Raw genomic sequence first — 27,490 nt, 5'->3', positions numbered from 1 at the left:
GAGCCGAGATCGCGCCACTGCACTCCAGCCTGGGCGACAGAGCTACACTCCGTCTCCAAAAAAAAAAAAAAAAAATCACTAAACTATGAAGATAAACAAAGACAGAAATAATTATGTTGAATGTATTAATGGGTTAAAGACAAGCAGACCTACATTCTCCTTTAGATATCCTAACATGCTTCTGCTCAGCAGACACTGTATTTCCCTTCAATTAGAAGGGAAATTGCAACTTTAGAAAATGACAGAACTATAGAGATGAACAATGCAAACATAAAGGACTACTTAGATCAATCATCATCTTTTGTGATTCTCCTCCTAGTTCCTGATTATTTTAGTGAATATTGTTACATATCAAAGTTGCTATAGATATCAAGAACAATGTTTTTCCCAAATTTCCTTATCTCTGACAGCAACAACAACCACTGTCCTAATTCCTATATTGTCTTCAAATGTCCTTAATATCGGTCTTTTCCAAGTACTTCCAGATGACTCTAGACCCACAGATGGCCACTGCACTCCACCATGCCTTTGCAATCAAGTGTTCCCTTTCATGTGGAAATGAATGATTCACACGGAGAATCAATTCAGGCCTTATGGTCTGCTTACCTTCACCCATGTGAAATAATTTATTTATGTGTGTCAAGTTCACCTTTGGAAAGTTAACTGTATTTATGTGCATAGCTTAAAAATAAAAATTCAGAGAGATTCTGTAGGATAAACAGAAATGACTGTCAGCGCTAATGGATAGGATGTTATCAGGCTAGGAGAGTAGATATGAGAAAGCCAATAAGCCCTGAAGGCAAAGTAGGGTTCAGGCTCAATCTCCACACAGGATGATGAAGGTTTATCAATGGCAAAGAACCTGAGATTGAAAGTAAGACAGCAGTCAAAAGAATACTGAAAGGAACAAATGACCAAAAACGTATGAAATGAGTTCATGTTTCTCATTTAGTTTTTTTTTTTTTCTTGTATTTTTTGTCTCTATATGCTACTAGTTGGTCTGTGTGTTTGCGAGTGGATGCACCAATGGCAATTCATCCTCCTTTCTTGAGTGGCAATGGACATGAGACATCCGCCAGCAGGTAGTGGAGGGATGTGGCTTCTGAGTCTCAAAAAATGTTCCATTAAGTTAATGGTGGCAATCTGAGGCAGAACCTACAGCGTTGAAGAATAGTAACACAGGCTTTTCAGGAAGGGTCTAAACTATGCAAACAATTATGACAATTTCACACTCTTTCCCCACCCCTACCTTCGATATAGCATCAACCCAGACTTTACTATCTTCTTTTACTATGATCACTTGGCCAGCCCTTCTAATTATGATACGGTATAGCAACAGCTACTGTTTTTTGAGTGACTACCATACACTCCCTACCAGATAACATTACTAAGTGTATTTCACTAATGAGCAGACCATATGAGGGATCTTAAAATGTTAAGTAATTTGGCCAGGCACAGTGGTTCATGTCTGTAATCCCAACACTTCGGGAGGCCTAGGTGCACAGATCACTTGAGCTCAAGAGTTCGAGACCAGCCTGGGCCACATGGCGAAACCCCATCTCTACAAAAAGTACAAAAATTAGCCAAGCATAGTGGTGCATGCCCACAGTCCCAGCTACTTGGCAGGCTGAAGTGGGAGGATCATTTGAACCCAGAAGGTCAAGGCTGCAGTAAGCCAGGATTATACCACTGCACTCCAGCTCTGGGCAACAGAAGAAGGCTCTGCCTCAAAAAAAAAAAAAAAAAAAAAAAAAAAAAGACGCTATGTAACTTGCTGAAAGCCTCATAACACAAGGGACAGACTCAGAATTTGAACCCAGACCTGTACAATTCCAGAATCCTTACCCTTTTAACTCCATCCCAAATCTACCAAGTCCTCAAAACCATGAACAACAAGCCCAAGTGCTCAGAGCTAACACCTGTGGAGTGGGTGCTGGAGCTGGGTGCCTTGGTTCCTGGCACATAGGAAGTTCAGGACAAATGTTATTTGAAGTGCAATGTTTTAGCATCACCATATATATGAATAGTAAATGATCCTTCCTCACGCATAAATTATAAAATCCTGAATTACCACTGGAACATTCGATACCAACCAGAAGAGTCTCTCTGCTCAAGCTCACTCTGGATGCCCAAATCACCATCTCCAACCCCCAATTCTTTGTAGTCCTTTCTGTCTCAGACCATTTCAACTTGAACGTACATCCTTTCATAACCTCAAACTCAAATCTTACCCCAAAACTGTCTTTCCCAGTTTTCAACTTTTATTCATCTTCTTCTCGTTTGTCAGAATATAAACTTGGAATCAACACTACATCTTCCCTCTCTCCTTCATATTGTTGTTTGTTTTCTGTCCTGCCAATGCAATCCCGGGTGACTCTCAAAGCTGTCCTCTTTATTCTGCCTGTGGGTACAGGCAAGCAAATACAAGTCAGTGCTATTTGGATTGCCTAAGGCATTTTGGGTTCAATTTGCATTTGGGAAATGCAAAAGCAGAGCAAAATGGATGACCTCTTCACATACGGAGGAGCTGACAATGTCGCACAAATGAAAGATGAGACAGTGGCTCAAAAGGCAAGATAGAGGAAAAAAATGCCTAATTCCCATAGACAACTCTTTTAGTTTTTAGTTATAATTGACAAATAATAACTGCATATTTATGGGGTATAAAGTGATATTGTGATACATGTGTACCTTGTGGAATGATCAAATCAGAGTAATTAGCACACCCATCATCTCAAATATTTATCATTTCTTTGTGGTGAGAATATTTACAATTCTTTTAGTGATTCTGAAATATGACAACTCTTAAAGGTTTGGACTCATGTGGGTTTTAGACAGGAAAGTAGCATAATCAGGTGTGCATTCTCAAATGCTAAGGGACTGCACTGGGGTTGAGAGAAGTTAAAACGGGAAAACTGGCTGGTGTATCAAAACCCAAAGGAAATATGAAAGGAGATATGCTGACACCTAAACAATTTCCTTTACCCCTTTGTAAGTTGTCCATGAGGAACGTTAATCCACCTAAACAGTCCTTTACAGATGTTTTCTATCTTGGCAGATGTCACCAAGATCCTTCCAATTGTTAATACCAGAAATCTCAGAACTGCCCTTAGCACTTTACTTTGCCTTACCCCACACCCATAATCAATCATCAATTTTCTGTCAAAGTAGTCTTTCCATATGTCACAACGGGACACATACCTAACTTCTTTCTACCTCCCTATCTCTGTCCCAGTTCATGGCATAGTTGTTTCTTGATTGGGCTACTGCAAGAGCAATCTAACTAGCCTCTCATTTTCCATTTTGCCCCCAAAAACACCTTCTAAAAGTACAACTAACTATGTCACTCCCCTGCTTATACAACTTCCATTTTCTACTCCCTTGGACAGGGTATTAAGTCCACATGGCTTCTGATGGGAGAGTCTCACAGACCCAAGTGGCCAAATCCAGAGCCCCTGTTCTTTCTCACTGTCAGATTTCCCTTTAATTCCAGAGAAGCATGATATTAGCCAGAAGCTCTGTAAATATTTTGTCTCCAAGATACATTTCCTTACTAGTGGAACTGCCAATTAGACATAGATTATAGCTTCTTAATTTATCCTTTTCAATACAGCTTAGCATTCGTATTAATATTTTTCATTCCTTTCTCTTTCGAGCCATGTTCTGAATGAATTCCTCATTTTCAACCTTCAATTTACCAATTCTCTCTTTAGCCGAATCCACTCTAGAGTTACTCTGTGTTTTATTGTTTTATCTTTCTGCTGTTGGTTTTTTTTTTTTCTTTTTACATTTTATTAACATATACAGTAGTCCCTCTTTTATTTGAGGGGCATATGTTCCAAGACTTCCAGTGTATGCCTGAAACCTCAGATAGTACTGAACCCGACTGCCATCAATCAGAACATGTTTCTCTTCATACCTTCCACCCCCAAATTTTATGCCTCTTGATCTTAACTAAGCATTTATCATACACTGTGGCCATAACTTTTGCAGTTTGAGGTTTGAGAGCAAAACTAGCAGGAATTATTTTTCTTCCTCACAATTTCACAGATAGAAGATTCATTCTTACCATATGTCTTAGCAACTGATTTTTTTCTTCCTTTCTCTAGTAAATCTAGACCTTTCACCTTTTCACTTAAAGGAAGCTTCTCTTGGGTATATCTGAAATGCCGGCATCACTAGTCTCACATTTTGAAGCCATTATTAAGTAAAATAAGGGCCACCTGGACACAAGTGCTAGCCATACCGTGACAGTTGATCTGATAACTGAAATGGCTACTAAGTGACTAACAAATGGGAAGTGTCTACAGCATGCATACGCTGGAAAAAGGGGTGCTGCAAGTCCTGGAGGGACTGTGCAAAATTTTATCACATTACTCTGAACAGTGCACAATTTAAAACTTATGAGTTGTTTACTTCTGGAATTTTCCATTTAACATTTCAGACGGTAGTTGGTTGGGGAAAGCAAACCCACAGATAAGGGAAAGACTACTGCATTTTTCTGGTCTTTTCTTTTTTTTTGAGACAGAGTCTTGCTCTGTTGCCCAGGCTGGAGTACAGGGGCATGATTTCGGCTCACTGCAAGCTCCGCCTCCCACGTTCAAGCGATTCTCCTGCCTCAGCTTCCCCAGTAGCTGGGACTACAGGCACCTGCCACCATGCCCGGCTTTTTTTTTTTTTTTTTTTTTTTGTATTTTTAGTAGAGATTGGTTTCACCGTGTTAGCTAGGATGGTCTCGATCTCCTGACCTTGTTTGTGATCTGCCCGCCTCAGTCTCCCAAAGTGCTGGGATTATAGGCATGAGCCACCGTGCTACCAGCAACAACTGCATTTTTCACTTATAAGGTGTCTAGTTGGCTCTTTCTCATGTACACCTGTTCACAATTTATACCCATTTGCTTTGTCCTCATAATCTCCTGTTTGTGTAGATATTATGCTCTCTCTTTTGAAGAGACGTCTTTGAGGATACTCAACACACACTGATGTTAAGCTCTCTCCTGCTCTCTGTACTCCTCCACACTGACCAGAAGGAAGAGGTCCAGAGAGGGTGGCAGCAGCAGATGTGACCAAAACCAGAAAATGCAGACAAGTTTTCTGTGATGACTGATTGGATAACAAAGATGAGGGAGAAAAAAAGAGTCCAAAAGACACATGGTGCCAGCTTGAGCAAACTGAGTGTAGTTCACATCTGTCACCAAGAAAAGGAAAACATGAAGAAAAGCAAAACTGTATGGGTTTAAGGTGGGAGGAACAAGGACTGTTTTGAATATGCTGAGTTTGAGGTACAAGAGCCATGCAGATAAGCAAGGCAGACAGGCAGATGGATGGTTGTTTATATAGGTCAGGGTGGTCAAGGAAGAAATGACAGCCGGAAATTATGAGCATCTCATGATGGTGAGGCTGATCAATCCAAACAGATCACCACCAACTTGTCCCAGAGTAAGGATTCATCCATCATCATTTTGAGATGGTTTTTCTCAAAGTCACTGATTGTCTTTTAATTACAGATGGCTTTGATGGAAAGACACACAAAGATTTTCCTAAAGTCAATTTATAAAATGTAATAATGTATTTAGAATACGTGGTGCAAACGAGGCAAGGAATGTCTTCATCACAGCCATTCCTGTTCACGTATTATTGTCTGTATCAATAGACAGAAAAAGTATAAATATCACTTATTTCCCTTACTCAACAAACACTCCTTTATGAGTTTATCACGTGCAGGCCCCTCTGTTGGCACCAGGGACACACTTGGCTCATGCAGAGCATCACACAGTGATTACAATGCTGACAAGTGGAGCCCTGTGGGATGTTGCAAGTTCTACACAGCAAGCGCCCTCATCCAGTCTGAATAGTCAGAAAAGGCCTTAAAGAAAGGTCTAAGGAACTTACACTTCATCTGGGATGGAAGAATAAACAGGTGTTAGGCATGCAGGGAACCGAGGAGGGTAATTTCTAGTTAAGAGAAAATCACATTTTTAAAGACTTGGAAGTGGTAATAAATTTGTGTTTGTGAAAGGAGAAAATGTTTGTATATGATGAGAACTCAGATGGTGGTGGTGGGGAACTCCACAGTGGCACTAAGAAAGGCAGTGCACTGGTAAGAGTTGGGGGCAGCCCGGGGCCCTGCCAACCACAGCAAGGACGTCTGGATTCCATTGTAGGTGCAATGGAAGCCAGTACAGAATGTTAGGCCTAGGGGAACGGATTGGAGGGGAAGGAAGAAGCGTGGCCTGGCAGCCAGCTGTGATGCTACTGAAGCCACCTAGGGGAAATAAGCTAGAGCAGTGGCAGCTAGGACGGAAAAAGGATGGATGAACTCAAGCCCACTTAGAAGGCTGATTCTACAGGACTTGCTATTTGAGGGGCTGTGGAGAATGTGGGGGTGGGAGTCAAGCATGATGGTGATGCCAGTGACCTCTGAATGCATTTGATAGAAAGCTAGGAACAAGAAACTAAAAAAGCACATATTTTATTTGCTGGAGGCTGCTCTCATTTCCTTGCAGTTCTGCACACACTGCACATTGGTCTATGTACTCCTAAAGTACAAGCTGTTGTGTTCCTGGGTACCCAGAGTTCCTTCTCAACATTGAAATTCACATACTTAGATACCCTGCCACAATTAACCTGCTGACCTAACAGGAAAATCAGCACAAAGTGTAACATTCACAAAAGGTTCTAGAAATGTCAGTAGTCTTAGTCACGAAGTCTTAAGAAAACATAGTTAATAGGTGTGTTCTGAGTTGCCCAAACTTCTCAGAGTGACAGTGTTGTGGAAGGAAGTAAGACAGAAGAGAACCCCACCAGCAACCACCTACAGAGCAAACTAAAAATCTGCATTTCATCTGCAGAAGGAAAAGGAGAAAGGAAGAGTTCATTCTTGCTCAATTAAACTCAGCTCAGTTAAAGGGAGAGGTGTGTTTGCTGTGGTTTTCTTCAAAAACACGGCAAATTTTTAAGATTTTATGAGGTTATTATATAGACTCTCTCACTAAAACCAGAAAAGGAAATACCCCAGTCACTTTATTTTAAAGGAAGTTTAAGAAATAACTGTTACATTACCAAATCCAAAAGTTGCAAAAATCAGATGAAGGATGACTATTCCTCTACCAATATCTTTTCACCTATTATGACAGTATGAAAGCAGTGGTACAGTACCACACAGTCTTTCTTACATCTTTCTTAACTGGAGCAAAATGAGCTCTTAAAGCTATATTTGTACTCTCTGTAAAGTAAGGAGAGACTAAAAATTTTTAGGACCATTTCCCTCATGGAGAAATTGAGGCACTACCTTTAAATGACTCACTAAAAGTTACTGCAGGAGCCAAAGGTAGCTCCTGCAGGGAGAGTGAGACATTTCAAGGCCTTCACAGCAATGTTTTCAAATGTAGTTCCAACAGCATGAGCATCACCAGGGGAGCTTCACAAAAACAAGGATCCCTGAACCTTGGATCACTACACAATGATCCTCTGTGTATTTTCAACATGTTTCATAAGTGATTCTGATACAGAAGCAAGCTCAGGAAGCCCTGACCTAGTCCATTCTCAACAGGAGGAGACTCTGTCCACCGCCCAAGAGACATTTGGCAATGTCTAAGCCTGGCCAACATGATGAAACCGTGACTCTACTAAAAACACAAAAATTAGCCAGGCATGGTGGTGGGCACCTGTAATCCCAGCTACTTAGGAGGCTGAGGCAGGAGAACTGCTTGAACCCAGGAGACGGAGGTTGCAGTGAGCCAGAATTGCACCATAGAACTCCAGCCAGGGCAATAAGAGCAAAACTCCGCCTCAACAACAAGAATAAAACCAAAAAACTCCCTGGGTTTTAGTGTCATACAGTGCTAGATTCAAATCAGTACCTTCCTAACTGAGTAATCTTGGGCAAGTTAATGAACCTTTGAATAATTATGAAGTAGGGAGCCTAAGTCGATCTTGAAGGCTGTAGTAAGGTGATGAAATACCACGTGCAAGGCCTTCTGCTGCCTGCCACATAGTGTGTGGTACTGTTATTGTTACTATTACTAATGAGCAAAACTCCACGTAAATACAAAAACTCAAATGAGTTTTACTCAATGAGCTTTTCAAAGTCCCATGTAAATCAAATTTATGCATATGGAATTATATCTTAAATATGCAATAGAAATATGGTAGTTGAAAAACTGCAGGCAATCGCACTTACCTAAAACACATGCGTCTGTGTTTCTTTTAGGGAACTAACCCTCTCCCAATATACTGGGGTAGGGGAGATGTTACAATTTTTCTGTTTGGAGAATGAGGACCAGTGTTTTATTCTTATCTTCACTGTTCAGAATTAAAACCTATTGTAGACACACAGTAATGGAGATCAATGTGATGAACCAAAGGATACAAATGTATGTAAGCCACAGGATGACCTCCAAGAGCTTATAATCTATTTCAAGAGAAGTGAGCATAAAAAAAGAAAAATGTGAATTACGTTATGTGTGAAATGTATTAACTGCAAATAAAAGCTACAGGCAAAGAAAATGGTATAAGAAATTAGAAAGCTGGAGAAAAGACTGCATTATAATGTGATCAGAAAAGGTTTGAGTACAAAGGAGGCTCTCTGCAGTGCTTAGCAAAGCCAGGATTTAAAGCAGTGGACAGCTGGGAGAAGGCAGGGGGCATTAAAGGTGGCATACTTTTAGAAGGAAACGGCAAGAAATGAAAAAAGACCGTGGATGTGCAGGAACAAGCGTCTAAAGGAGCAGCTTCTACAAAATGGAAGAGTACCTGGGAATCACATACAGTGCCTGCAGACCCTACCTTGGCCCAGGGGTAACGCTTATGAAATATATGGAAGGATACAAAGTCACCCTAAAGAATCTGACTAAAGTCTCAGAACACCAGAAAGCTCAAGAATCATCCATGTCTAGTTTTTAAAACTGATAAACTTTTTTCAAACAAAATCTTTCCCCAAATCATCCACAAATGAAAATGGGACAATACAAAGGTACTGCAGCAGGAGTGACTGAGGAGTGCCCAGAAGCCCTCGGCAGCCACCCATCTTCCCCAAGCCATTTGAGAAGCAGAACTAAGGTTGAAAACTATGTATCTCTTCCCATCGCCCTTTTTGGGTGGGCCTGAATATGCTCACAACCTCTTCTCCAAGCATTTTTCTGATGCACACTTAATAGAGATGATGGATCCCCTCACCTGCTGAGATGGTCCGTGCTGGCTTTTCTTGAACAAAAGTGGAATCTCTCTCCTAGTACAAACAGGATGGAGTTCCTACACTTGGGCCATGAAGAACACATCTAGGCAGGGTGTGGTGGCTAATGGACTATAATCCCAGCACTTTGGGAGGCTGAGGTGAATCGTTTAAGTCCAGGAGTTTGAGACCAGCCTGGGCAACATGGCAAAACCCCATCACTACTAAAAATACAAAGATTAGCCAGTCATGGTGGTGCACACCTGTAATCCCAGCTACTCAAGAGGCTGAGACAGGAGGGTCTCTTGAGCCTAGAATTAGAGGTTGCAGTGAGCTCTGATTGAACCATTGTACTCCAGCCTGGGTGACACAGTGAGACCCTGCATCAAGGAAAAAAAAAAAAAAAAAGAACATATCTAACGGTCCCTCCTCTACATGATATAACCTCCAAAAGTTGGTAATACCTGTGAGACCCCTTTCTTCAGGTTAACATATGGGCAGTTTCACTAACCATTTGTCTCTTCTGTAGACAACTGAAGTTAGAGAGGGGAATCATATATCCACCCAACAAAAAAATGAAACTGGTGGTTAGCTGGCAGGCCACGCTGGTGATGGGAACTGTTGCTATGTATGTAGGCAGAGGTGAAACTTTAACATCATGAGTGAACATGGACTCTAAGACAAAAACTGTCGACAGTGAACACACAGACCAGAGGGCTTAGCACTGAGACTGGAACTGATCTAGAAAGAAGAGAAACCAGGAAGGAAACAATCCCAGATGAATCAAACAAGGAGGAAGAATCTCAGGCACTGAAGCTAGAGGATGGGAGGGAGAGTTTCAAGAAGATGAGAATGAGCAGCTTTGCCGAGTATAACCGAGAGGATGAGGACAACCAAGGCAGAGGTGCCACCAAAAAGGGGAGCCCTGTAAAGAGGTAAACTGTTGTTCATGCAAAGATTAAAATAAGCATGGAACAACATCGATGGCATACTGGAAACATTTAAATAAGCCTGGAATGGAAAAACATAGAATAAAATACTACCAAAAGAGAGTTACTAGGTCAAGGGGAGGATTTTCCAAGGTAAGAACAGAAGAGTTCACTGTTGAAGGCAGAGAAGAAGAAAAGAACAAGAGAAGAGAAACATGGATGGGACAAAGCTCCAGGTAAGGTGGAAAGGATGGGCTAAAACCTATGTGGAGCATTGGGGATTGAGAAAAGCTGAAAGCACTGGAAACAAATTGGGACCACCTCTTCCCTCCTCTGCTGGCAGTAGAAGAAGCAAAACAAAACAGGAAGGCATGAGACAAAGGCATCAGGTAGTCTGGTGCCATGCAAATATGCAGGCAGAGAAGTTCTAAGGCAAAGACAGAAGTGGTAGCTTTCTGGTCTGTGTTTTCCTTGAAAAGCAAGGCCTGAGGGGGCAAGGCAGGGACAGGAAATACTGGAGGCTTGAAGACTTTATGCAGGGAACAGAAAAGCTGCTGCTTAGAAATGGTGAGTAGCCAAGATGGAAAAAAAATCACAGAGTACTAGGGAGCCAGTGAATATTCCACAGCACAAACTGGCTATGTGTCCAGTCAGGACACCACTTTATTACCAGAGGATGCCTCCCACTTATCTTTTAACTTTGTCTCCTTCCTAAACATGTAAAAAGTTAGTCAGAGAAAGAATGAGAACAGAGGGCAACTGTTCACATGGAACTGCAGGTGAAAAGGAAAACCAGAGTACCTAATTTTCTAATCCAATGAGAATTTGCTTAAACTAACAGCAATAATGGCTGCCTTTATTAAGGAATCACTCTAAACTATGCAACATGCTACATTCTTTTCACATGTTTTCTTTAATCTTCACAAGGACCATCAAAGCAGCAAATTAATATCCCAAAAAGACTAAGGCTCAACAAGGCTAACTGAGACTTTCACAGAAAGCAGGGCTCCAGGACTGCTATGGTCTGAATGTTTGTGTCTCCCCAAAAATCACCTGTTTGAAACCTGGCCCCTATGGTAGTGGTATAAAAACATGCTTGACAGAGCCTGTTTGCCCCTTCTGCCTATGGGGAAACATACAAGGCACCATCTATGAGGAACAAGCCCTCATCATACACACATCCACTGTGCCTTGATCTTGACTTCCCAGCCTCCAGAACTGTGAGCAATAAATTTCTGTTGTTGGTAAATTGCCCAGTTTAAGGTACTTTGTTAAAACAGCTGAAGGAACTAAAACAAGTGCTCACATCCAGGTTTAAATGTCCTTGGAGCCTATATTTTCCCCTTTTGCCACACTGCCTCTTACTAGATGCTGCTGATCGGAGTGCTTGGGATTCCAGACTCTTGACTGAGAAACAAATACATTATACAGGACATAATAAGTTAACAAGAACAGTGGATGCAGGAGCCTTGATGTATCCAAACAAGCATCCTCAGCCTCAAGCGGCCCGCCGAGCTTGAAATTCAACAATACATTGTGAAGGCAAGAGCAGGAGTCAGGAACCAGTGAGCTGGTAATTCTTTTGAGACCTTCCCGTGATACAGCAAAGTCCATGTGTAAGAAGCTCCTGGGGGTTTTTCCTGCTGAGTGGAAACACAGAATTTTCTCCTAAATATTTAGAAAGAAGAGAAACAAGTTCATCATGGGCAGACGTCCCTCTGAAAACTCCAGGCACTGATGGAGGGTGGCTGAGCAGAACTGAGTACCTGATAAGATAATCACTACTCAGGAAGCGCCTCCTCCCAGTGATTCATTCATGAAGTATCTTTTCATTTTAAGGACTGTTCACCAGGCAAGGAGAAACCACACTCAAAGACAGGCAGTTCCCAGTCTAATGACTGCTTCTCAAACTGTGGAAGCCCTTGGATTAGATTCATCTGGTGCTTATCACAGATGCAGAAGAAAGGCCCTGCCCCTGGCCAACAGAATCACGATCTCTGCAGCTGGGGCTGCATTTTGCATAAGGTGGTATATGCATATTGTATAAGTTCACTGGATGCTTCTTGTACACACTCAAGGTTGAGGACCACTGGGTTCAGTTGATAGACAAGCACAACACAATGTGGTAAGTGGAGGGGCACCCAAACTTTTGGGAGACAATAGAGCAGCAGTGCTTAACCCAACTTTTGGAAACGGCTTTTAGTGAAATAGCAGCTATCCAGGCTAAAAAGAAGCAAAGAGCTTTCTGAATGAAGCTAACATGCTATGAGAGAGAGAGAGGTAGGTTATGTGATCTTTACTGAACAAGGTAGAAGGTAAAGAGAAAACCCAAGTAATGGTCATTTCTTCTACTCTTCATTGCATGTGAAAACATACTTCTAATTCTCATGCCAACTTCTGACTCAATCAAGAAACAACATCTAACAGCAACACTTTCATAAGTCTCATTGTAATTCCAGCAACTGCAGGGCAAGAGTGTGGGTTCCTAACTGTCCGTCTAGGTTTCCATATGTGATTAATAGGCCTACAATTTAAGCAATTGTTTACACTTGTCATCTGTAAAATCAGAATAATCACCAAGAATCAGACAATGCAACATCACATACCTCTTGATATGATGAGCCAAAAAAGACACATCGTTTCTCTACATTTCTGCCAAAAATACAAAACTCGAATCTGATCAGTAGGATATGTAAGAGAACCCCAAACTGAAGACTTTTTCTAAAACAGCTGTCCTGTACTCTACAAAAATGTCAAGGTCACAAAAGATAAAGACTGAGAAATTTCTAGAGATCAGAGAGACCTGACAATAAACACACTACATGATCCTGGACAGGATATTACACCATAGAGAAAATAAGGCCCCATAGAGGACCTTATTGGGACAACTGATGGAATTTGAATATGGATTACGAACTGTGAATTTGATGATAGCATTATAACACTATTCAATTTATTTCTGGTTTTAGAAATGTACTGTGATTATTATGTAAGAGAATGCTTACAATATTAGGACATACACACTGAGTGTTCAGGGGTGAAGGTGGATGGCGCTTCCAAGGCTCCATCAAATGGTTCCGGAAAAGTAGGTACAGAGTTCTTTGTACTATCCTTGCAATTTTTGTGTGTTTAAAATTGTATCAACATAAAAGTACTTGTCAAAGCTATCAGGCCATGAAAAACAAGGAAAGACTGAGAAATTGTCCAAAATGGAAGGAGACTGAGGAAACATGACAATTGGTATCCCTGGATTGGATCCTTGAACAGAATAAGGACATTAGTGGAAAATCTGGTGAAATCCAAATAAAGTTGGTAGTTATGTTAATGTAATGTACCAATGTCAATTTCTTAGTTTTGACTAATGTAACAAGATTAACATATTAACATGAGGGGAAACTGGAAAAAGGGTATAAAATGTAAGCATAAACAATATTTGTAGCTTTCTGTCAATCTAAAATTATTCCAAAATAAACAGATAATTTAAAATATATATATTAAAACACACACATAGCAAAGGTCACCTCCAAAGGCAGAGAACACTACACTAACCTCACAGGTAAGGAGGACTGTCTATTAAGAGCTGCTGTCTTAATGCAGAGGTTCCCAAACTGCACTGATCATGGCAGAATCAAAATTAAATAGTTTACCAGAACCACTAAATTAGAGTCTCTTGGGATGGGACCACTGAAAACAGTTATTTCGAGTAAATGCCTGGGTAGTTCTGATAAGTACCCGGGCTTGGGCACCAGGTATCCAGCTCAGCACGTCTCAGATTGAACTACGCACAGGGATACCCTGGGGATCTTGTTAAAATGCAGACTTGGGTCAGGAGGTCTGGAATAAGACCAGAGATTCTGCATTTCTAATGTGCTTTCAGGTGATGCCCAAGCATGTGATCCAAAGCCCCACAGACTGAGAAGGGCAATGCAACAAGACAGAGGGGCCGAGTGCATGCCACTGCAGGGCATTCAGGACCTCTACACCTGTGTGAGACCAACTTCTATCTCATTGAAGCCATTGATCTCTTAGGCTGTGGCCAAACCTAATCCAAACTACATTTAGTCTGCACCAAGTATCTCCAAACATTTTCTAAAGGTAAATTTTAACTAGCATCTCAAACCACACATGAAAGCAGATAAGCATCTGTTGCCTGACTCAAAAGTATCCGAAACTATTAGGCATCTCTACTCTTCTCTATTTGTATAGGTTGCTTCTTGAGTCACTAGAAAACTACCTCAGAGAGCAGTTAAAATGACAATGATGTGTGGTCTGATGACAGCTTTTTTGACAAAAATCCCAAAAATTTACCCTTTCTTACATTTTAGTTTAAGTTCAATTAATTCTGATCTGACCCATATAATTCATTTTAATGATTCCTTTGGATTCACACAATTCCATATAACTCTTGCATTGATCTGCCACCAGATAATAAAATCTGAACAGGAAAAAAATTGTAAATCATAATCGTAAAATAGCATAGAGAACATAAAGATTGGAGTTGCCGTGGTATTATAATTTTGAAAATGCAGAAGGCCATCTAGAACCCTATATTATATACATTATAAAACCTGTAAGTATATATTAGGTCGCAACTTTGTATTTCTTAAATCATTTGCTCTTGAATGACTACAGTAAAGTGAGGACAAAATGAACCATTATGAGATAGCCTATAATCAAATAGTGCATGAGAATCACACCATACAATTCTCAAGACTCAAGTTAAAGGATGCCTTTATGGGTCAAACCACTTTTATAAGTCTTCTTGATATTTTTTAATTCAATAAACTTTTGTTGAGTATTTACTTCATGGCAGGCAATATGCTAGACACATAGTGAATTTTACACTAAAAATAAAAATTACAATTGGCTGAAATCCAAGACTGAACCCCTCTATACTAATTTCATTATAAAACTATTAATGTAACAAAGTATCAGTGCATTTCGCTGCTTCTGCAAAAAATGAAGAAAAAAGTGATTTTAAAAATTAAGTTTTGTCTTGCCTGTGTTTCAACAATCTGCACATATTCATGTGTCATGGCAAGGCAGGGATGAGACAGCCTCCACTGTGTCAACTGCCCAGGGCCCGATCCACTTGTCCCTCCCACCTCCTTCCCAGCTTCAGACACAAATCCTGCATTGACACAATCCAAGTGGATGCTGGAAGAGTATAAAAACCCCATCCATCACTATTATATGTGCTACAGAGATCAAGCTACATTGCAACTATTACTGCACAGATTTTTCAACACAGCTAGAAGAAGAAAGGGAGAAGAGCGAACTATCCAAGGTCTATGAAAATTCCCATATAGAAAGGAAAACTGAAAATAAACACCCAAGGCTGTCACGTTACTAACCTGATCAATTTCCATGAGTTTGGGGTAGGCGCCCGGCCATTCTATGGCCACCTTGACGATGTCCGCGGGTGGCGGCATTGTAAGCCTCCAAAATGTTCAAAGCCAGTGGGACTGGGGATCCTACAGTGTAAACGGCCACACGTGTCTACACCTAATGAGGAATGACAGAAAAAGAAAGAGAAGTCACTCAGTGCAGATGCAGGGTGAATTCTGCTTCATCACTTCCTGTTTTCATGGTGGTTTGGTACGAAAAACGGCTCCCCTTTGTGCCTGGGTGCTGGAGGTGAGGGGCACAGCCAATGGTACGACGGGCTCCTGAGGAAAGAAGAAAGATGGGGGTGCCCGTGCCAACGCCCTTGAGTCAAAGCCACCAGGAGACGCTGCCCTGTGGGGCACGGCTTGCGCGAATCTTCAGTGGAAAGAAAGCTGTTCCTTACCACTGAGTTCTGCTCTGAATGGTGCCCAGGGTCTGAATGAGCCAGGCTCACTCTCTGTCCAGACATGCATGTAAACGTCTGGCGCTCAACAGTCTCCGGAAGGACAGATTGCCCAGGAAGTCATGGTCAGGAAGCAGTGTTTCTTTAAAGTGTTTTCTGCGTGTCACAAATAGATCTCCGCACTATAGCAACCAGGATATCATGAAGGAGAAACACCCTGAGAGCTCACACATGCACACTCATACTCCTTCCCCAAGGTCAGTTCCCACAATGCACCTTTGGTGGGGGGGGAGGGGGACGGGGCAGAAAATGTACAAACGTGGATTGGACGGCATTCAGAACAGACTCTGATTTCTCACTTAAATGAATCATGCTTCTTACACAAAGGAGGCAACCATTATCCTCTGCGGCCTCTTCCCAGGCTAGCCCATTTTTTGTTCTTTTTTGTTGTTGTTTTTTTTTTGAGACACAGTCTGGTTCTGTTGCCCAGTGGCACAATTTTGGCCCACTGCAAAATTCAAGCAATTCTCCTGCCTCTGCCTCTTGAGTAGCTAGGGTAACAGGGGCCCACCACCATGCCTGGCTAATTTTTGTATGTTTAGTAGAGACAGGGTTTCGCCATGTTGGCCAGAGTCTTGAACTCTGGGTGATCTGCCCACCTCGGCCTCCCAAAATGCTGGGATTACAGGTGTGAGCCACCTGGCCTCGCCCCATTTCTTTTTAAAATTAGTTTTTTTGTTAACAATCATGTGATACAAACTTGTGTGTTTGTGTGTACAAAGATGTACAGTGTAGAGTCTCTTCTCCCAATGTCACCCGCTGACCCAATATCTGCTTTCACTCCTTATCCTTCCAGTTATCCAAAGTCATTAGGTATCCCTCCAGAATTTCTTCCAGTATAGAAGGCAAATACAAAAATACATTATTGCATTTCTTTATATAAAAGGCAATTTTTTTTTTTTTTTTTTGAGACAGTCTCCCTCTATTGCCCAGGCTGGAGTACAGGGGCATGATCTTGACTCAAGACAACCTCCACTTCCCAAATTCAAGCGATTCTCCCATCTCAGTCTCCCAAGTAGCTGGGATTACAGGCGCACACCACCACACATGGCTGATTTTTGTATTTTTAGTAGAGACAGCATTTCACCATGTTGGCCAGGCTGATCTCAAACTACTGACCTCAGGTGATCCGCCCTCCTCAGCCTTCCAAAGTGCTGGGATTGCAGGCGTGAGCCATCGTGCCTGGCCAAAAGGGAGCATTCTTTTTGTTTCTTTGAGTATATTTTCTAAATCCTTCTATGTTAGTACAAAGAGAGCATCCTGATTCTTTTTACAGTTACACAGTAGTTCATTGTGTGGATGTGTCCTAGTTGATGAACCAGTCCCCTGCTGTGGACCATTGGGTGATTTCTCAAGTTTACTTATCATAAACCAAACTATGATCCATAAACGTATGTCTAACTAATTTTGCACATATGCAGGTACATCCTTACAATAGATTCACACAAGTAAAACTGCTGGGTCAAAGCACAGATACAGTTAATATTGATAGCCATTTCCAAATTTCTCTCCATTGGACTTGTATGATGTTGCCTATTTATACCCAGCCTCACCAACAGAATGAATTTTTGCAAACCTGACAGGTTGAAAAATAAAATCTTAATGTATTTTTAAATTCTATTTCTCTTTTTGTGAGGTTGAACATAAAGAGTAAAAGACACATGCTCCCTCTTTGTGAACAGTCCAAACCTTTGCCCCTTTTCTATTGGGTTCTCTTGTCTTTTCTGAGAAATTGGTATCTATAATGAAGATCTTAAACATGTGCATTTGGTGCTTTATCAGACCAGAGTAAGCCTTGTCAGTTACTATCCCAGATCTCAGCAGTAGCTGGACATTACTGAGACAACAGAGATAGCAGAGTTAATAGAATCCTCACCACCACCAGCAGTTATATAAATAACTAACTTCAGTGCAGCTGACAAGTAAAGGAAATGAACCAAAACAAAACCACTACTCCTTTGACCAAAGACGATTAGGGAAGCCTGCTGAGAAGCTAATCAGTGGTAACCAGCAAGAGCAAATCTACAAAGCACTGGTTTAGTCACTCATTCAACAAATAATTATTGAGCCTCTGCTCAGTGCCAGGTCTATTCCCTGTGCTGGGGATATAGAGCAGCAAATCTGGGAGTTAGCAACAAAGGATATGAAGAAAAATCAAGCAGGGAAGGAAACTGAAGCCTGTGCCTCTACCAGTGTGGGAGGGGCAGGAATACAATTTTAAACAGGAAAATCAGGGAAAGTTTCACCGAGAAGGCAGTAAAGACATCTGAGGCCAGATATGGTGATTCACGCCTGTAATCTAGAGACTGAGGCGGGTGGATCACTTGTGGTCAGGAGTTCAAGACCAGCCTGGCCAACATGGTGAAACCTCATCTCTACTAGAAAATACAAAAATTAGCCAAGCGTGGTGGTGCTTATAATCCCAGCTACTCGGGACACTGTGGCAAGAGAATCGTTTGAACCCGGAAGGCAGAGGTTGCAAGGGGGCAAGATCACACCACTGCACACGAGCTTGGGCAACAGACCGAGACTCTGTCTCAAAAAAAAAAAAAAAAAAAAAAAGGACATCTGAGAGGTGAGGATGGGACACCTGTGGACATCTGGAGAAATCAGGTTCTAGGCCAAAACAACGGCAAGAGCAAAGGCCCCAAGGGAGGAGCATGCCCTGTTATGTTCCTGAAACAGGGTACTTGCTGAAGTGAAGGGCAAGAATAGGAAGAGAATGTGTTCAGAGAATGGTGGGGTTATCCTTGGTAGGTTCAGTTTACCATACTCCTGACCTCCTGGACAACTTCCACCACACTTCTTGGTTTGTGACTTCTAAAGAAGGAAGCTGTGTGTCCCTGCACACCTATTCAGAGTGTAAATCAGCACAGCTTTCTAGAGGGCCTTTGGCAAACTATACGAAAAGCCTTAAAATTTTGCATCCTCTCTGAGTAATTTCAATTTCCTAGAATGTTATCCTCAAGAAATAATTATTAACCACAGCAGTGCCAATTTCTGCTTTGTTTATAATTCTCGAAACTTGAAAACAATTGAATATTTGACAATGGGGACTTGTTAAGTAATTATAGTGTCTGCTATGTGCAAATGCAAGCAAACAATCTGTACTCCCAACTTCCTCTCCATAGTCTGTATGCTCTTTGAATACTTGAGAGCTCTAAGAACAATGCATTATATCTGTGCTACATTACTTCAATTCAAGATCCAAGTTCAATTACATACCCTAGAATAAGAATTAAGAAAGCAGGTTCTAATGTGCAAAGAGACTCTGTGTGAATTTTAGGTAACACTATTCAAAAGAAAGCATACACCATCTTGGGGGTTAAGACAGTAAATAATAAAAATAAGAATGCATTTTAAGCACCTTGCCCCCACCTGTTCATAAAATCATCTAGAATTAAAGCAAAAGAGGTCACATCTAACCTTTTAGTAATCAAAGGCCACGCTTGTTTTTCTACCCTTTTAACTGGTATTTATTTCTCAAAGGCCGTTCAGGAAAAACCTGTTGAACAGGTGAGAACACAATAACCTTGGCTCCAGTGGAGAGTCAGAGAGGAGCTGTACACAAAGCAGCCATTGAGAAAGCAAAGGAGCAAGGAGGCTTCCCCTTGGGAATTCACTTAACCAAGCTCAATTAGACCTCACCAGTTTTCCCCAACATTAACAAACCACAAGGGAAAGGGAGGAGGACACAGCAAGGCTAATCTGCGGGTACAGCCAGGTGCACAATTGCAAAATGGATGATCTAGTTCACATTTTATCATCAGAAGTGCACACCTTATCCTCTTAAATTTATATCTTCACTAGGAAACAGCACCTAAGGCTTCTATATGTAATCAGTGTTACTTCTGATGAAATTTAGGGAAGAAAGGTTCTAGCCTGGGCTTTCTCATTCCTGGCCCAATTAGCAGCTGGGGCCATACTTCCTTGCTGTAGGAGCTGCCCTGAGCATTGCAAGATGGCTGGCAGCATCCCTGGCCTCTGCCCTCTAGAGGTCAGCAGGCCCTTCCCCTCAGTCTCGACAAATGTTCACATGTTGTAGAAGGGACCCGGTGGGAGGTAACTAAATTACAGGGGAAGTTTCCCCCATACTGTTCTTATGGTAGTAAATAAGTCTCACAAGATCTAATGGTTTTACAAGGCGAACACCTTCTCGCTTGGTTCTCATTCTCTCGTCTGCTGCCATGTAAGAGCCTTCTGCCATGATTGTGACGCCCCTTCATCCACATGAAAATGTGAGTCCATTAAACCCCTTTCTTTATAAATTACCCAGTCTCTGGTATGTCTTTATTAGCAGCATGCAAACGGACTAATACAGGTGGCAAGCTAGCAAATCCTCTAGGCGGATTACCGACGATCAGGGCAACCCATCCCATCCTTGAACTGGACACAAGGCACACGGTCTCATCGGGCTTTCCAGGAAAGATCAATGCACAAGCTCAACTCTTCGTGAGACATAACTGAGAAGGAAATACATTCTAAAATCTTCAGCCAACAAAGTGGGCGTCCTGGTGTCCTATGGTTCCCCCAGCACAACTCTGGGGTTATCAGACTCCCTCTGTCAACTTCTCCCCACTACATCTGGAGTAGTCCAAGGGCAAAGTCCACATCACATTCAGTTATAGATTCAGGGCCACAGTAGGCAGGCATTTTAATACATGGGTGTTGTATGAATGCATCCCCTCCTCAATGAACATCTCATTAGAGCTACCAGCAGTACAACTGGGCCTAGTGTTGTCAAAATTACCAAAGTAGATAACCTAGTATTACTTAAATTGCCCAGTAAAATACAAGTTACAAGAACTTGTGTAGACAGCCGGGTATAACAATGCTTATACAAACTAAAATTTAAGAACCATTAAAGGGAGAAACAAAAGGGAAGTCTAGGCAGGTGGCTAGACATTCTAATCATTATGCCTTCCAAAGTCACTATCAAATCCCAGGAGGTGGGTAAAGAATGGGCGGAGAATGCTATACTGTTCCTGCTTGCCTGCTGGCTTGACTTTATTCCATTCCAAAAATATGAGAATTGTTCCGCGTTTAATACTAAGATTCTATCACCTCGATATGCATGTTAAATGGCATGTTTATAGTTGAGTGAATTAAATGGGAAAGAGGAATCACTTCTTCTAAAGTTAGGTACTGAAGTCTGCATAGCAGTTAACATCTGACTCTATCACCCATGAACAAGCCCACTCTTCTACTAAATGTCTCCCTAACTTTGGGTGGCATTTTGAAGACAACGGAGAGAAATCGCTTTGACTCCCACCTAGAAACTCATCTCTCTACACATTGTTCTATGCCCAAAGTTCAACACACCTCTTGCTGTAGTCTCTTAAAGATGTTACATGTCTACAGGTTTTTCCATACAGCATAATTAATTCTTTGGGTTCCACAAAGCTCCCAAATATCTGATCATTTTTGTTTTTTCTGAATTTCCCATTTGGTTTTAGTTTTGGGTGCCTGCAATGGCTCTGAACCCTTTAATGCTCTTTCTAGTCTTTCTGTTGTACAGTGAACCCTACTGAGAAAAAAAATTAAGCCTGTAAGGCCATTCCTGCAGAAGCTGTGTGTTGGGGAAACGAACACACTTGCCCTGGTGAACCGTCTGTCCCCTCCCCCACTGCACTCACAAGCCCAACAGATGGGCCAGTGGAGGCCAGGGCAGATCAATGGGTGATAAACACCAAACAGCTGGAGAAATGATCTGCTTCCACTCCTCAGCCCCTTCCTTCTTCCCCAGGAAAGCTGTCCTCTGCCTCGCTAACAGTCATTATCCACTGATGATGGATAATGGGTTTATAATGATGATGGGGATAGTGGGAAGGGAGCTGTTCATCTCACATTTTTAATGTTGAGTTGTCTCTGATAGAAAAAGACATAAACCACATTTTCCCCTTGCATTAGGTTAGGCAAAAAGGGAAAGGGCTTCAGGAGGCGCATCCACTGAAAGCAGCCTTCCCTCTTGGTCCTGCTGTCTTCCTAGAGCCCTCTAGTCTTCACTTTTTTTTTTTTTTTGAGACAAAGTCTCACTCTATCGCCCAGGCTGGAGTGCAGTGGCGCAATCTCAGCTCACTGCAACCTCCGCTCCCCGGGTTCAAGCAATTCTCCTGCCTCAGCCTCCCGAGTAGTTGAGATTACAAGCAGGCACCACCCTGCCCAGCTAATTTTTGTATTTTTAGTAGAGACGGGGTTTCACCATGCTGGCTAAGCTGGTCTCGAACTCCTGACCTCAGGTGATCCACCTGCCTCGGCCTTCCAAAGTACTGGGATCACAGGCATGAGCCACCGCACCCAGCCTAGTCTTCACTTTTGACAACACTGCCCTGCATGGTACACTGAACCTCAGCAGGGGCCACTGAAAGAGGCTTTGGGTAAAAGTTTTGCTCTTCTCTTCTTTGTGATACCATCCTTCTTATGCCAAACAGACTGAAATTCTCAATACCTTTGGTGTTTAGGTCAAAGAATACATGAAGCCAATGGTGCTGTCAGTTGACATTCAGGATGTTACGAGCGTCCAGGTTTGCTGAAGCCAGTCTTTGTTTCCCATGGGAGCAGCAGTGGTGGGCACGTGTCCCCCAACCTGCCCTACACTGGAGGGTCTGGATGGATGGGTACATGGTGCAGGTGTCATTTCAGGTTCCTGTATCAGGGACCTGATGGCCATTCTGAAAACAGCCCGGGACAAAGAGGAAGTTTGCAGCTTCAGAAATGAGGGAACACGGTGTGTTCAGAACAGAACATACAAGCACTCAGCAGAAAGAGAATTAAACAGAGAATGGAATCACGTGTGAGGCTCAATATTTCATTTTCTGTATATGCTGTTGACAAAAGCCATGTATGCTAATCTTAGCAACAATTCAGCCCATTCATTTGACAGGTGGGGAAATGTGCTATTAGCTACGGTTGGCTTGCAACATAATGGAAACTTGCAGAGAAAAATCTTTGCTTTCCCAGTGTCTGGCATTGACATCATGAAGGCTAGGGGACAGCTGCCAGAAGGAGTGGCGGGCAGGAGCCCAGAGCAGGCATGCGGCTGGGCACCGTAGACACACACTTTACTCACTCTTCTTCACTGCCCTGACTGACAGGTGTTATTTGCAGTAAATTAATGAAGATACTAAATATTAGCTAGTTTAAATGACTTCCTTCAAATCCTTAAACCCTCTCAGGGCGATAGACGCCTCTTCAGCATGAGAACTGTTAAAGGTGAATTGTGTTCCCCCTCAAAAATTTGTATGTTCCAATCCTAACCCCCAGTACCTCAGAATGTGGCTGTATTTGGAGACAGGACCCTGAAAGTAGTAAGGTAAAATGAGGTCTTCAGGCCGGGCCCTAACACCGTGTGTTTGTCTGTTATCCTTATAAGAGGAATAAATTTGAACGCAGAAGGTACAGAGGGAAGACCATCTGAGGACACAGGGAGAAGACAGCCATCTGTCAGCCAAGGAGAAAGCCCTCAGAAGGAACCAACACGGATAACACCTTAATCTCTGACTTCCAGCTTCCAGAACAGTGAGAAAACTCTTTTCTGTTAGTTAAGCCCCCCCGACTGTGATACTTTTTAATGGCAGCCCTAGCAATCTAATAAACCACCAAAGACAGAATGCATCAAAGAAGAGCCTGATGATTTGATACGAAGAAGCTTAAAAACTTCTGAATTCCAAAAACCTTCATAAAAATTGAGACAGTGCTCGCTTCAGCAGCATATATACTAAAACTGGAACAACAGAGAGGATTAGTGTGACCCCTGTGTAATTTTTACATATTAAAGTATTTATTTTGAAAATTTAAAGACGAATAACAATCTGAAAAAAAAATTTGCAATAAACGTGATCCAACCTAGTATAAATACCCTTAATAAGGATCTCATAAATTTATTTGTTAGCTGGGCACAGTCGCTCGCGCCTGTAACCCTAGCACTTTGTGGGGACGAGGCGGGGAGATCACTCGAGGCCAGGAGTTCTTGCTCTGCTGGGGATGAAGCCGAAGTTGCAGCCATGTTCCATGGGGAAAGTCATCTGCAACACGAAAGAATGAGGCAAGGAGAAGCTAAGACAAGTCAAGAGGAAAACATTCAAAAGGGAACAAGGACAGGATGCCTAGCTATGTTCAGTTTCTGTCGAGTTTCCTAACACTTTTCCTTCAGTTCTGTGAAGTACCCTAATATCCTTCCTAGACAAACTAATACATTCCTCATTATGCTAAGTAAGCTTGAGTTCAGTTTCTGTCACTTACAATTGAAAAACTCCTAATACATCAACCTAACCATATCTGTTTACTGCCCTGAGTGCCAAACTTGTCATTAAATGACTGGAAGGCAAAACAGACTGAAGTTACACACTCTAACCTTGCAATCAAGAGGAAATGATCTTTTGCTCCCCAATTCTAGAGCTTCATATAGCTGCAAGTCCACATCTGTGACCTAGCGCTCAGCACCTAGGGGCTGCCTTTCCTCTGTGGGACTGCTACCAGAAGTCACACATGGACTGCACTAGTTTTACTCTGGCATTTCCCACACAGCACCGCTTCTCTGAGTTATTTATAAATGCAATGCAAAAAGAGGATTCTTGGAAAACACTGAACGGAATAATATCTAATAACTAGTTCATGTACTATATACTTTCCAAGACAATTTTATGAATTAGGTACCATTACCAGCCTTTTTCACAGACAAGCAAACCAAGATGTAAAGATATTAGGTATCTTGCCCAAAGTCTCACATCCACATACGGAACCCAGCCAGAATGTAATCTACATGTCTGATTTGATAAGCTCATGTTTGTAACAATTATGCCATTTTCTTTTAATAGAGACGAAGTCTCACTATGTTACCGGGTCTTGAACTCCTGAACTTAAGCGATACTTCTTGCTGCAGCCTCCCAAAGTACTGGGATTGCAGGCTAAGCTGGGCTCTATGCCATTCTTTTGAAATAGTTTCCTTTACTGCAGGACTTCTCAGGGACTTTAATGTAACACGTGTTCTGTGAAATGTCCATATGCAATGTACAATATTTCCCAAATGTATCTGTCCAGGAAACTTTTTTTTTAATAAAATATCTTGTGGCACAGGGTTCTCATAAGCCATACTTGGAGACTATTTGCCTCCTCGGCTGCTCAGAAAGAAAGAGAATCGCTGAATAGACTTAGCCAGGAATGTAATGGAAAGTGGCAGAGAAAACTTTCCGTTAGTCCCGTATTGAATTATCATCACCTGCATCTATGGGCTTGTCTCCAGGAAAGTAGCCCAATTCTTTTGAGTAACTCTTTCCAACTCACAGAGAACACTAAAAATTCTACTAACTGCAGCTTCTACTGTGCAAAGCAACAGGATGATAAAATAGTAAAAAGAAACAGAATACTTGCATTTGTAATCATTTGAACATCTCATTTCCTGCTTTAAATCTGTAGATGGTGACTTGGGACCTCTAGGATATAAACCTTTTCAGCCTGCATCCAGGTACCACCGGTGCATCTTCCCCCACCCAACGAGTCCCTGCTCCCCAAACCCCACGCACTTGCAATGGTTTTGTAAGTCAGACATGGAAAACTGGTTCTACCTTAAGACTGTCACTGATCAATTTGCGGCGGCTGCTGGTGGCACTGCGTGAAGAAGGAACCCCCAGACTAAATCAGGATCATCCTCCAGCTAGCTATGGTCTGGGTGAAGGACTAGAGAACTTGAGACAAATGTTTGCAGTATCTCTTCCCAATTCATAAATGGCTTGCCATTTCCTGAGCCTGCCAAGGTCCTCTGTGTCCAGAATTGGTGGGTTCTTGGTCTGGCTGACTTCAAAAATGAAGCCGCACACCCTCACGGTGAGTGTTACAGTTCTTAAAGATGGTATTTCCAGAGTTTGTTCCTTCAGCTGTTCAGATGTGTCTGGAATTTCTTCCTTCTGGTGGGTTCGCGGTCTTGCTGGCTTCGGGAGTGAAGCTGCACACATTCGCCGTGACGTGACTGCTATGGCTCTTAAAGGTGGCACGTCCAGAGTTCTTCTTTCCTCCCGTGGTCTCGGTGGCTTCAGGAGTGAAGCTGCAGACCTTCACCATGAGTATCACAGCCTATAGAAGCAGTGCGAACCCAAATAGCGAGTAGCGGCAAGATTTACTGTAAAGAGCAAAAGACTAACACCTCCATACAGCAAAATGGGACCCCAGTTGCAGCTGCTAACACGCCTGGCCTGCTTTTATTCCCTTATCTAGCTCCACACACATCCTGCTGATTGGTCCCTTTTACAGAGAGCTGATTGGTCCATTTTACAGAGAACTGATTGGTGCGTTTTACCGAAAGCTGATTGGTCCGTTTTGACAGTGCTGATTGGTGCATTTACAATCCTTTAGCTGGACTCAAAAGTTCTCCAAGTAACCACTCGACCCAGAAGCCGAGCCGACTTCACCTCTCGCTTTCACCCTGTCTTTGTTCATAATGTTCTCTCTACCTCCAATGTCCTTTCCTTCCTTTGGGTCTGCTTCAAAAATTCCCACCTAGATTTCAAAGCCTATCTCACGTGCCAGCTCCCATTAAAGATTTCCCTTACCTCACAGCCTCCCATGCTAGAAGTAACTGCCCTGAATCTGTCTTCTTAGGTGCTTACAAAGACCTACCAGAGCACTTTTCCACACCTTATCTTATTTGTGTATATGAGTTTCCTGAGGGTAGGCCTCATATGTTATTCATCTCTGTTGCTCCAGACCTGATCAGACAGCATGGTAAAGAGCAGCTCAATATTTTTCAGACAAGTGAATTAATAAATGAACCACTCTTTCCTTAAAACCAAATTCAGAGATTAAAATTACAAATGTGAAGGATTACTCAAGCCAGTGATGCATTTTTAAAATCCAGAATTCCTTGCACAGAAAACCTTCCGGCATTTCTTCAAGCAGCAGCTATTCATTTGTTCCCACTGGACAGAAATAGAAAGGGAGCTGCTGAGAGGTGAGAGCACGGTCTATTCCAGATTCCTTTTCCTCCTGGAAAAAATCTTTCAAAAACAGGATGAGACCTGAGCTGAGCCACTCGCTCTCTTCCCTTCACTCCAAGCTCTCTTGCACTTTGGGAATCAGCATTTCAACTGGAAAGTTCATCATTTTGCAAACTAATGCACACACTTCCTCCCTTGTTCTGCTTTTCTGGATATTTGCTTTTCAAATTCCTTTTCAGCTGTTGTAATGCCAGTGGCTGCTCCCTTCCTCCCAGCAAGCCCTGTCACTCCATGATGTGTGCACAGTCCCCAGTGAAGGAGGCAAGGCTCGAGCTTAGTTCCCTATCGCAGAACCCAGACTCGAGGCCACAGGAAGTGCTGGAGCATTTCCACCATCCTGTGAGCCAAACATTCAAAGTTTCCAAATCTGCTGATCAAAAAACAATATGTGAAACTTCTTTCTCCAGCCCTCTCTCCAGCAACAGCAGAGCTCTAACTGCTACCCCTAAGAAATTTGATTGCATGATATTATCAGTGAAGGCCCCTGCAGAACTCTGGGCTGTGCCTCCACTGGGTTTCACCTGACAACCCTTATACACAGAATTAGTCA

General features: G+C 42.3%; 1 protein-coding gene across 4 annotated transcripts in view; it reads right to left on the bottom strand.

The window, feature by feature from the left end:
- Positions 1-27,490, bottom strand: part of ELMO1 (engulfment and cell motility 1) — a 586,055-nt gene that overhangs the window by 462,080 nt on the left and 96,485 nt on the right. For 3 of the 4 annotated variants that reach the window (XM_011950145.1, XM_011950144.1, XM_011950143.1), the window contains one exon: positions 15,456-15,606. In XM_011950145.1, the coding sequence (XP_011805535.1) occupies positions 15,456-15,533 (78 nt within the window). In that variant the 5' untranslated portion in view covers positions 15,534-15,606. Of the gene's footprint in view, positions 1-15,455; positions 15,607-25,515; positions 26,150-27,490 lie in introns of those variants that run through there. The other variant, XM_011950146.1, reaches the window with a different exon arrangement.

This window comes from Colobus angolensis, unplaced genomic scaffold (assembly GCF_000951035.1).
Source record: "Colobus angolensis palliatus isolate OR3802 unplaced genomic scaffold, Cang.pa_1.0 Scaffold302, whole genome shotgun sequence".
Classification (NCBI taxonomy): Eukaryota; Metazoa; Chordata; class Mammalia; order Primates; family Cercopithecidae; genus Colobus; species Colobus angolensis.
Note: the sequence above shows the minus strand (reverse complement) of the source record. Positions and strands in the feature narration are given on the sequence as shown.